Source organism: Anabrus simplex, chromosome 1 (genome assembly GCF_040414725.1).
Source record: "Anabrus simplex isolate iqAnaSimp1 chromosome 1, ASM4041472v1, whole genome shotgun sequence".
Classification (NCBI taxonomy): Eukaryota; Metazoa; Arthropoda; class Insecta; order Orthoptera; family Tettigoniidae; genus Anabrus; species Anabrus simplex.
Genome location: NC_090265.1, coordinates 1,168,830,044 through 1,168,842,312, shown reverse-complemented (window position 1 = coordinate 1,168,842,312; position 12,269 = coordinate 1,168,830,044). Strand labels below are relative to the sequence as shown.

At 36.5% G+C, this 12,269-nt stretch overlaps 1 protein-coding gene across 2 annotated transcripts in view; it reads left to right on the top strand.

Annotated features, from left to right (window-relative positions):
• LOC136858150 (cytochrome P450 4C1) overlaps window positions 1–12,269 on the top strand; it is a 332,613-nt gene that overhangs the window by 33,371 nt on the left and 286,973 nt on the right. For both annotated transcript variants that reach the window (XM_067137477.2, XM_067137476.2), the window contains exon 2: window positions 4,206–4,309. In XM_067137477.2, coding sequence (XP_066993578.2) covers window positions 4,206–4,309 — 104 coding nt within the window. The remainder of the gene's footprint in view (window positions 1–4,205; window positions 4,310–12,269) is intronic.

Here is a 12,269-nt window from a genome sequence, read left to right as displayed (position 1 = left end):
CCACCTTTAAAGGTACATACCTGTTTTCACATTCCTTAACAATTGCTTTAAACCCATCCCAGAGTCTGTTTACATTTTTATTTACCGTTTTCCACTAATCATATTTATCTTTTTTTAACTCTCTCATGCCTGTTTTATCAGCCGTATGGTACTGCCTAATGGTCCTACCTTTACAGTCTTACTTCCTAACACATTTATATTTAACTATGACAAAAACAGCTTCATAATTGCTAATATCATCTATTACTTCGGTTTCTTTATAAAGCTCATCTGGTTTTACCAGCACCACATCCAGTATATTCTTCCCTCTAGTTGGTTCCATCACTATCTGATTCAGTTGTCCTTCCCAGATTAACTAATTTGCTTCCTGTCATTCACTTTACCTTCCCAATTGACATATGGTAAATTTAGATCACCTGCTATATTCATGTTTCTTTCTGTATTGTTTCACACATAGCCGATTATTTCATCAGATAATCCCGAATCAGCATCTGCTTCACACTTTCCAGGTCTGTACACCCCAAAAACATCAAGTTACCTATTATCTTGAGAGATGAGCCTTATACCTAAAATTTCAAATTTGTCTTTTTTAACTTTTTCATAGCTTAAAATTTTTCTTTCACCAGAATGAATACTCCCCCTCTCACCATTCCTATCCTGTCTGTGTGATAAACACTCCAGTTTAGTGAGAACATTTCTGCATCCATTATAACATTTCTCAGTCATGATTCACCTCCTATTACAATTACTTAATTGTATTCCTTTCTTTACAATACTTCTACAGTTCAACACTAATATTTTTATGTCATCCTTACTTGACTTCCAGATTACTATACCCTTATCACCACTCTCTAGTCCACACCGGTTCCCTGAATGTACTTAGCTATAACCCTTCTAAACAAACTTCCTAACTTATATGTACCACTGCAGTTCAAGTGAAGGCCATCTAGGGTAGATTATCTCCTACTCACCCATTAGGATCTACAAGTCTCACTTCCAGTTTCCCACATACTCATTCCATAGTCTCATTTAAATCCCTAATTACCTTCTAGTCAGTATCCCTCCTACACAGTATCCCACTGATAACAATCTCTGCTTCCTTAATCTTCTTCCATGCTGCTCTAACCAGATCCCACACATCCCCAACTGTTAGTACTTATTCCTGCTTGACTTATGTTATTGGTGCCAATGTAGAAAATTACCACCTTCTTTTCCCTCCTCCCTCCCTGGTAATTTCCTCAACATCTACCTTAACCTAATTCCTGGATAACACTCTACCCTGGTTCCTTTTCCTCCACGCACTTTCCCCAAATGCCTAACAATTAAGTCACCCAGGGGCAGTGCATCATTAAGGGCTAAAGGGGCTTAGCCCCACCAAATTGTCAGATATAAGGAGTTTAGAAATGTTATACTATTTACATTTTAGATAATTTAATGAGACCAAAGTAATATCTGAGTACCACTGTTCTGAAGTAATTAATTATATTATGAGAAAATGAAAGTATGATTGTATTACATGTTTTCTACGTTTATCCTGACACTGGTTCTAATTCGCTGTCAGTCCTCATTGTGAGTATTGGTAACTGTTTTGAAGGTCAGTAAACCTTTAAGGAAGTGAAAGTTTCAATGCATTTTGAAATGCCAAGCTAGGGGCTAGCTTTGACAGCTCACAATAATAAAGAACAATATAGGCCAGGGCCTCTCAATGCCAAAAATCTCACACGTGCAAATTGAGGCGGAGAGTTCCTATGTACAGTGCATCGGTCCCACTCGACTCAGCTCGGACCAACGCTTTGTCTCTGGGCTACTCGGTTAAGCTCGGCTTGGATTAGGAGCACTAGGGAGCAAATGAGGAAGAGGGAGGCAGGCGGAGTGAGCGAGACAGGCGTGGGGAAAGAGAGAGACAGCGCTATTGCTCCAAATCGAGGAGTGGGGGTCTGCACTCTGGTCAACCAAGCGAATTCGTCTTTTGCACCGTGCACAGTGTGTGTACACTCTGAGAGGCCCTGATGTAGACGAAGCTGTCGCAGCGGGTGTTATGGCGATGTTATTGCAAATTCACTTGTATTCTTCTAACCTCATGTAACATGTTCTTGTGGCCTTTCAACATGTTTCGAACTTTAGTTTACATTTTGCTTTTAGCAGTTGCAGAGTGGAGATCATAAGTTCTGGATAGTTTTTGTTGAACAATGATTAGTATGTAGCGTTTAAAATAGTGAATAGTTTGCACCACAGAAGAATTGAAAGCGCAGTTCCTTTATAAATGAGGTAGGCCATAACTTTTAAAGTATTTTAATATTAGCATGCATTAGAATCAAGCATGCTTAAGTGTACTGATACTGGCAATAAAAATGTAAGGGCAAAGTTTAATATGAGTGTATATACAATAGCAGAAGAAACAAAATCTACATTAATAATCATATTAATAATAATAATAATAATAATAATAATAATAATAATAATAATAATAATAATAATAATAATAATAACAATAATCACATTAGCCCCACCTGCCATTTGAGCCACGAGCCGCTACTGGAGTCACCCATCCCCATCCTCCTCATTCAATCCCCTCTACGCCTGGTCTCACTTAACTTCCCTGACACCTGCAGAACCCACCTCCTCCTCCTTTTTCTCCCTCTCACTACCCTGTTTCACCTCCATTTTCCTATTCTCTACTCTAGTTTTTCCTTTTACTACTGGTCCATTTCCTCTTGCCCTATCCCTCCTTTGTAACACTTTCCTGATCTACCTGCAGTGGCTCATACAGATTTCTCTCCTAGGCCCACTGCCTAAGGAAAACCCTTAGCCCTCATTTTTCTTGACCTTAAAAACATTAGCCTACCTGTCTTCCACAACTTCTCACCTTCCTTCCCCTCCCTCTTGCATACCTACCGTAACCTTTACATTGATTGAGGGAGAACTATTTCCGTCCTCCGTTACAAGTTGATTATCTCCGTCAAACTTGTTCTCTCTTCCATCATCTTCCTTAGTTCCCACTCACATCCAAAGTCCTTATACCTGCCTCTCTTAGCCATTCTTTTATCTTTTCAAAGAAATGTGAAATAATATGGAATTGTCAACAGAAATAAAATAGTGTATTCTATGCATAGAAGTATGTGTATGTTGTGGAAGATAGAGGGTTCGAACCCTTAAGATGGTTTTCTGTGGTTTCCCATTTTTGCACCAGGAAAATGCTGGGGCTGTACCTTAATTAAGGCTAAGGCTATTTCCTTCCTACTCCTAGCCCTTTCCTTGGCACGATAAGATCCATATGTCGGTAAAAACCTCAAATTTGAATTTGGACATTTTTGGTAAGAAATCAGTGATTTGACCATCTAAATATCAATACCAATCTCTCTTAGCCCAACATGATAATACCACAAGGTTGAAAAGTTGTGTAGGGATCAAAAAGGTGAGATTTCTTAATTTTCTTCATCTGAACATCAGAATGAAAATTTTTACCTGTTAAGTGTGTATCATTGATTATAGAATCTTACACACAACATAGTACTATCATTGCAGGGGACTTAGGACAATTAGGATAGAAGTTCATGGGGTATGAAATTTGAAAAATGAGTAAGTGCAATGAACTATTACTGTGTTTGGTGCCATTGGAAAGAGGAATTCAAATAGTATTGAACTGTGCCATAACAACTCTTCAGTCTTCAACTTCACAAATTACTGTATAACACTGTGGAATCTTACATAAGTGCACACACAACTGCTACAGAATGTTACAGCAGTAAACAGAAAATCAATCAATCTGTTTTTATTTATTTATTTTACTGGAAGTGACAGTTACGTGTGTGGCATGGCATTGCTACAAAAATCCAGTGTGACAGTCCCTCACCTTACCCCGCCCATACTTTTTTCAGGATCACATACTGATGCAACTATTTTAGGAAATTCGTAGGCACGTGAGTGATTTGGATATTGGTAATTCAAGCTATGTTTATTTAATATTTAGGATATATACAGTATAAACAACTAAACCTTGCAGTTTGGGAAAAACACATTTTGCACTTATGAGTGGTGGAGTGATCTCAGATAGAAGTGAAATTCATACGTGATAGATATCTCTGAAGTTTTGTAGTTACTTTGTTATATTATCTAAAACAATAAAAGGTTTGAAATATATAATGAAAGAAAATCACTTATAAATTAATTTTCATAGAGGCTTATTGTATATTTCTTTCTTCCAGGTGTGATCCCAATGATAGAGGGTATGCTTAAATTTGGTCCAATTGCAAGAGGTCGTGCTTTTGGTGTAGCCCATGTGATTATCAGTGATGTGAATAGCATTGAGGTAAGCATATCGTTATGAACATATTAGTAATGTTGGTTCATCACATCATATTTAGAGCTAATAACATACGCTTTGCAGTCAGGCTACTTGTAGCCAAATGCCAAGTTACTTTGGGTAATAGATTTTTTTTTTTTTTTTTTTTTTTTTTTTTTTTTTTTTTTTTTTTGCTAGGGGCTTTACGTCGCGCCGACACAGATAGGTCTTATGGCGACGATGGGATAGGTAAGGCCGAGGAGTTGGAAGGAAGCGGCCGTGGCCTTAATTAAGGTACAGCCCCAGCATTTGCCTGGTGTGAAAATGGGAAACCACGGAAAACCATTTTCAGGGCTGCCGATAGTGGGATTCGAACCTACTATCTCCCGGATGCAAGCTCACAGCCGCGCGCCTCTACGCGCACGGCCAACTCGCCCGGTAAATAGATTATTTAATCTGCCTGAAATTACAGGTGACCACAAGGATCCAGTATACTAAAATTTATAAATTTATAAATTAATTAGCTGTTGAACCGATTGTTGACAAGTTACTTGTTAAATATTGCTGCAGTAGTGCAATCGAGTGGAGATGAATAGCAGCTGAAGAAAGAGCATATCTCAGTTAACAACAATCAGTGTAATTTTATTCTTAATCCATTTTTTGGGCTTAGGACATTGTAGGCCACTATATCTAGTTTTCTTCTTGCTTAGCACTATTACGTCAACTGAGGTCAAGGGAATTCTTTCATTTTCACTTCCCTTTATGACTCCTTTTTCTTGTATTATTTTTGTCAGCGATGTTCGGCATTTGAATCCATACTAAAAATATAAATTAATGAATATCTCCGTTATCATAGCCCTTACAGTAAAATGTAAGAGACGTGAATTTTATATAACATTCATTATGTACAGGTTTTAGATGGAACAAATATTTCTGGAGATATTTGGAAGTGTATGATAACTACAATGATGATAATCCAAACCCTGTTTCCAGTCATTCCACCAGGTCAGGAATGGAATGAATAAAGCCCTCATCTACCGGCGAGGATAGGAATTGAGCCAGCCGCCGAAGTCCGTCACACTCCTCTGGGGCAATGATAAATGAATGACAGATAAATGAAATGATATTGGAGAGTGTTGCTGGAATGAAAGATGACAGGGAAAACTGGAGTACTCGGAGAAAAATCTGTCCGCCTCTGCTTTGTCCAGCACAAAACTCACATGGAGTGACCGAGATTTGAACCACGGAACCCAGCGGTGAGAGGCTGATGCATGAGCCATGGAGGCTATTATGATAACTACAATAATCACAAATATTTCCATTATTATTTGTATGGTAAAAGTGCATAAAGCATAAATGACCTAAAATTATATAACTTTATCCCATGCTAGCATTTCTGTATAACTATTTTCTTTTTTAGACCAAACCAATCACCACTGATCTGCATTTAGGGCAGTCTGGGCGACAGTGGCAGATTCCCTACCTGTTGTTTACCTAGTCTTTTCTTAAATAATTGCAAAGAATTTTTGGAATTTATTGAACATCTCTCTTGGTAAATTATGGTAAATTATGGTAAATTATTCCAATCCCTTACTCCCATTCCTATAAACAAATATTTGACTCAATTTGTCCTTTTGAATTCCAACTTTATCTTCATTTTATGATCTTTCCTACTTTTGAAACATCACTCAAACTTATTCGTCTACTAATGTCATTCTATGCCATCTTTCCACTGGCAGCTCGGAACATACCACTTATACAATCAAAACCTATAAAATAAAAATCCACCTTTCCATGACAACAATAATCTCTTAAGTATTTATTTCTACATTAATTCTACATTAAATCCACATTAATAACGGGATATGTTTCATCCTGTTTTAGCACATCTTAGCTGTGATTCCTTGTTACAGATTAAAATTTTTAAAAATGCAAAGAACAGGATCCATAAAACATTACACAATTAACACCACTTAATGAAAATATCCTTATTAAAAGGGAATAGTAAAATGATAAAGAGTCTTGTGATTCTTATCTTCTTATTGTGTGTGACATATCTTGTTTATGAGAAACACGTTCTTACTGAATAGATGCACTTGTACACTTTGTCTTAAAATCTCCAACCAGTCTTAAATCCTAAAAATAATTATTTTACTCCAAAAATTATAACTAACATAAGAACTGTTAAAATAGGCTTTTGCCAGTGGTCTATTTATTTTAAGTGGAAGTGGGTTTCTTACTGTTGGAGAAAATGGACCGTTTGTTACTTGAAGGAAATGAACAAATTCCATACATTACTGTTACTTCCAAATCCCACAGACGACTCACTCACCACCACCTTCTGTACTAACAGCTGCTCTCCATTTAGTATTGTTCCTGTGTGTATCACGTCTGAGGATGTCCTAAAACAGGACGAAACATGTCCCGTAGTTAATGTGGATTTAATATAGAAATAAATAGTCAAGAGATTATTGTTGTGGTGGAAAGGTGGATTTTTATTTTATAAGTTTTGATTATATAGACTACTAGCTGTTACCCATGGCTTTACTTGCGTGGATTTCACAATTTGATAAAAGTAATCATTCCTCGGTACTACACTAAGACATTATCTGAAAATCCCTAAATTATAAAAACTTACCAAAAAATTGAGTTCCATTTATTCCAGAACCTCTTTGTAAACCACGTTTGTGGTATTGCTTTTTGGGGCTAAGATGACCACTCTACTGGCAGAGCTAACTCTGGAAACTGCGACACAGAACTTTACATGTGAGAAACAGTCCTCTCTCAAGTCGAAAACAAAAGAAAATTACATGTTTCTTTATTTTTAAAGGAGATTCCAAATACCTATTTCCATGTCTGTAACACCTTCAGTTTTTTAAATATAAATATTCTCTTAAAAAGAATTCAACTCCATTTCTTTTCACCCACCCTCCCTGTAAGTGGATTTTCTAAAAAAAGAAATACATGCTTCTTTATTTTTAAAGGAGAATCCAAATACTAATTTTCACATCTGTAACATCTTCAGTTTTTTAGATATAAGTATCCACTAAAATGAAATCAACCACTTTTCGGTCCTTGTCACCCGCCAATAATGGATTTTCCAAAAACAAAAATATACGTGTTTCTTTATTTTTAAAGGAGATTCAAATATGAATGTTCACATCTGTAGCATATTCATTTTTTGAGATATACGTATCCCCATTAAATAATTCAGCCATTTTTCCCACTTCTTCCCCCCCCCCCCCAGTGGATTTTCCAAAAACAAAAAGTATGTGTTTGTCTATTTTTAAAGAAGATTCCACATACCAATTTTCACATCTGTAACATCTTCAGTTTTTATTAAAAGTATCCTTATAAAAAGGATTCAACCCCCTTTTCACTTATTTTAACCCCCTTAAGTGGATTTTCCAAAAAAAAAAAGATTTTCTTTATTTTTGAAAGAGATTCCAAATACCAATTATCACATCTTTAAACTGTTAAGTTTTTGAGATAGAGATATACTATTATTTTTAAAATTCACCCCCCTTTTCACCCCTTTAGTGACGGAATATCCAAAATCCTCATTTAGTGAGCACCTACACTGTAAAATAAATGTATCCCCAAACTTTTATTCCTTTATTTCCAGTAATTTTAGCTAGGCGATGATGAATCAGTCAGTCAGTCAGGACATGTTATTTTATATATACATATATCCACCACGGACCAACAATGAAATTTATAACATGTAACATACGGTACCACTTAGTCGAGCAGCAAAAATACGTGCTTCTTTATTTTAAAGGAAAATCCAAATACCCATTTTTACATCTGTAACATCTTCAATTTTTTAGATATAAGTATCCACTAAAAAGAAATCAACCACTTTCCATGTCTGTAACACCTTCAGTTTTTGAAATATAAATATTCTTTTAATATTGTTGACAAGTTACGTGTTAAACATTGCTGCAGTAGTGCAATCGAGTGGAGATGAATAGCAGCTGAAGAAAGAGCACATCTCAGTTAACAACACTCAGTGTAATTCAGTTTTTGAAATATAAATATTCTCTTTGCAACATTTTCGTAACGCTACTTTTTTTGTTGGAAATCATCTAGAAGAAATCAAGCTGCTTTTCTTTGGACTTTTTCCAGTTCTCGAATCAAGTAATCCCATATAATGGAACCATACTCTAGTTGGGGTCTTACCAGAGACTTATATGCCCTCTCCTTTACATCCTCACTCATCATCATCATCATTTCCCTTTATCCAGCTGTAGCCGGGTAGGGGCAAATATGGTTCCTCTCCACTTTCTTCGATCTTTCCACCACTCCTCCTCCAACAATGTGTCCCAGTCCAGGTTTCTTTCTATAATGCTGCTTTGGATGGTATCCTTCCATCTCAATCGTGGTCGTCCACGGCCTCTCCTTCCTTGGATTTGCATTTCCATCACCTTTTTTGGCATTGTTTCGTCGCTCATTCGCTTTATGTGCCCAAACCATCTTAGTCGGCTCTTCTCTATTCTATCATTCATTTTTTCCACTCCAATTTCTTCCCGGATTTTCTCATTTCTTATTTTGTCTCTTCTACTCTTCTGTATCATACTCCTCAAGAACTTCATTTCGGCTGCCTGTATTCGACTCTCATCCTTCTTTGTCATTGTCCAAGTTTCTGCTCCGTAAGTTGTTATGGGTACGTAATACATCTTGTACATAGTATCCTTTGCTTCCGTTGGCACATCTTTGTCCCATAACATGTTTCTTACACTATGATAGAAACAACTTCCAGCTTGAATCCTTTTACTAATCTCAGCATCCAGTCGAGCATTCTCCATTAATTCACTCCCCAGGTATTTAAACGCTTCCACTACTTCCAGGGGCTTGTCTGCAAGTCTAATCTGACCTTTCCCTTCTTTCTCCCCTCTAGTCATAACAAGAGTTTTACTCTTTTCTACACTTATTTTCAATCCACATTCTTCAATCTTCCCATTCACCACATTCAACTGTTCTTGAACCTTCCTGTTGTCTTCTCCCCAAATCACAATATCATCTGCAAATAATATCATGTTCATTTCTCTTCCTCCATATGCTGCTTTTGCTGTTCTCATGATGTCATCCATTACTATTGTAAACAGGATTGGTGATGGAACACTTCCCTGTCTCAGCCCACTAGTTATTTTGAACCAACTTGTCCTGCCAACTTGTGTTTGCACGCAACTACAACATTCCTTATACAATGCTATGATCATTTTTATTAATCCCTGTCCAATTCCTTTTTGCACCAGACTGTCCCAAACTTTCGTCCTGGGGACACTGTCATATGCCTTTTCAATATCAATGAATGTCATCACCATATCATTCCCGTACTCCCAATGTTTTTCCATTAGTTGTCTCACTACAACCCCTAAATACCATGTGCAGAGATCTGTACCTTTCATTTACAATATCTTTTATGTGATTACCTCATCAATGCAGTAATTAACTGAGAGGACTTTTTCTATTAGTGAAATCACAACCTGGCCTTTAATAACCCCGTTTATCATCATACCTGCTGTCCATCTCACTACATTGTCAAGGTCTTTTTGCAGTTGCTCACAGTCTTGTAACTCATTTATTACTTTATAGAGTATAATGTCATCCGCAAAAAGCCTTACCTCTAATTCCAGTTCTTCACTCGTATCATTTATATTTGTAAGAAGACATAAAAGTCCACTAATACAGCCTTGAGGGATTTCCCCTTTGATGGTTACAGGATCTCTAATTCACTGAGTTCAGTTATCTAGAAATATAGCCACCCATTTAGTCACTCTTTAGTCTAGTCCAGTTGCACTCATTTTTGCCAGTACTACCCTGTTAAATGGCTTGGATAGGTCAATTGTGACACAGACCATTTGACCTCCTGAATCTAGGATATCTGATGTATCTTGCTGGAATCCTACAAGTTAAGCTTCAGTGGAATAACCTTTCCTAAACCCAAACTGCCTTCCATTGAACCAGTTATTAATTTTGCAAACATATCTAATATAATCAGAAGTGATGCTTTCCCAAAGTTTACATGTAATACATGTCAAACTGACTGGCCTGTAGGTCATTTTTGGCTTTATGTTGATCACCCTTTCCTTTATACACAGGAGGCTAATATAGCAACTCTTCATTCATTTGGTATACCGGTAGTTCCTTCATGCAAACAGTAATCAAATAAGTAATTCAGGTATAGTACTATATCCCAACCCATTGTCTGTAGTATATCCCCAGAAATCTTATCAATTCCAACTGCTTTTCTAGGTTTAATCTTTTTTATCTTATTGTAAATGTCTTTGTTATGATAGGTAAATTTTAATACTTCTTTTGTATTAGTCACCTCTTCTATCTGGAAATTTTCCTTGTAACCAACAATATTTACATACTGCTGTCTGAATACTTCTGCCTTCTGTAGATCCTTGCATACATACTCCCAGTGTTCATTAATTATTCCTGGAATATCCTTTGGGGAACCTGTTTCTGCCTTAAAATGCTCATACATACCCTTGCATTTTTCTCTAAAATTTGTATGACTGGCAATTATGCTTGCCATCATATTATTCTTAGCTGACTTCTTCACTAGATTCAATTTCCTAGTAACTTCCTTCAATTTCTCCTTAATTCTGCAACCATTTTTAACTCTATTTCTTCCCAACCTGCACCTCCTTCTCAGTATCTTTAATTCCCTGTTATAATAGAGCGGGTCTTTATCATTCCTCACCACCTTCAAAAGTACATACCTGTTTTTACATTCCTCAACAATTGCTTTAAACCCATTCCATGGTCTGTTTATATTTTTATTTACTGTTTTCCACCGATCACGATTGCATTTTAAAAACTCCCTCATACCTGTCTTATCAGTCATATGGCCTGTTATTCTTATGTCTACTCCAATCAGTTTTTTGTTATATTCATGTCCGGCCTACCCCTACTGTTCCTACAGCCTACACTTCCCTCAAAAAGTAACTGAACAAGTCGTGGATGTCTCAAGATGTGTCCTATCATTCTAATTCTGTTTAGGTCAAATTTTACCAAATTGTTTCCTTCCACTAATTCAATACAGTTTCTCTTCATTTGTGGCTTGATCCATCCATCTCATCCTCAGCATTTTTCTGTAACACCACATTTTAAAAACTTCTATTCCCTTTCTTTCTGAACAAGTTACAGTCCATGTTTCACTACCATACAATGCTGCACTCTAGATGAATGTCTTCAAAACCATCCTTCCCATTTGTACCGGTATGTCAATATTTGAAGTAATGTATCAATATAATTAATTTATCTTGTATTCAATACCCTTTGTCATAATGGCAGCCTGTAAATATACATACATTACATTTTAAACATTTTTATTCACAGTCAGTATCATACATATACATACAGAAGTAGTAAAAGACACAGTGTGAATCCCACATAAGGTAAACTCGCATGTGGGCTTCAAGAATACAATAGGTACATTATGTACATCATGGCATCTTGTGAATAGCATTTACTCCATTAGAATTTTGGGTGATATTGTACTGATTTTATGAACTGTTTTCCTGCATTTGGTGTGATAAGGAGGAAGCAGGAAATGAGAGGGATGGGTTAAGAAGATGGTTGGTTTCTTAGTAGAGAGAAATAGTGTGCTAGTTGATTTTATTATAATGGAAATTTACAAGTTGGTTTGTAATAATTGTTAATGAGCCATATGAATAGCTTTTTCTTCAGGGTATTCTAGTTGCCACTGATCACATCCCCAGGTAATGCATTGTATATCCGTGACCGTAGTCAACTTAGATTTTTTTGTCCAAGTAAACTGTTCTGCTGTGGAATAATTCCATTTCTGTCTTGCAGCCTAGTGTAAATTTGTAACTTATGTTCTCTGCAGAAGGGCTTAAAATTTTTATGCATGTATAGGGTCACTGACTACACAAATAGCTGCCGTATGTTAAGAACCATGCTTTGCTGGAACAGTTCATCTGTTGGAAACATCAGTGGCCTTTTGTACATG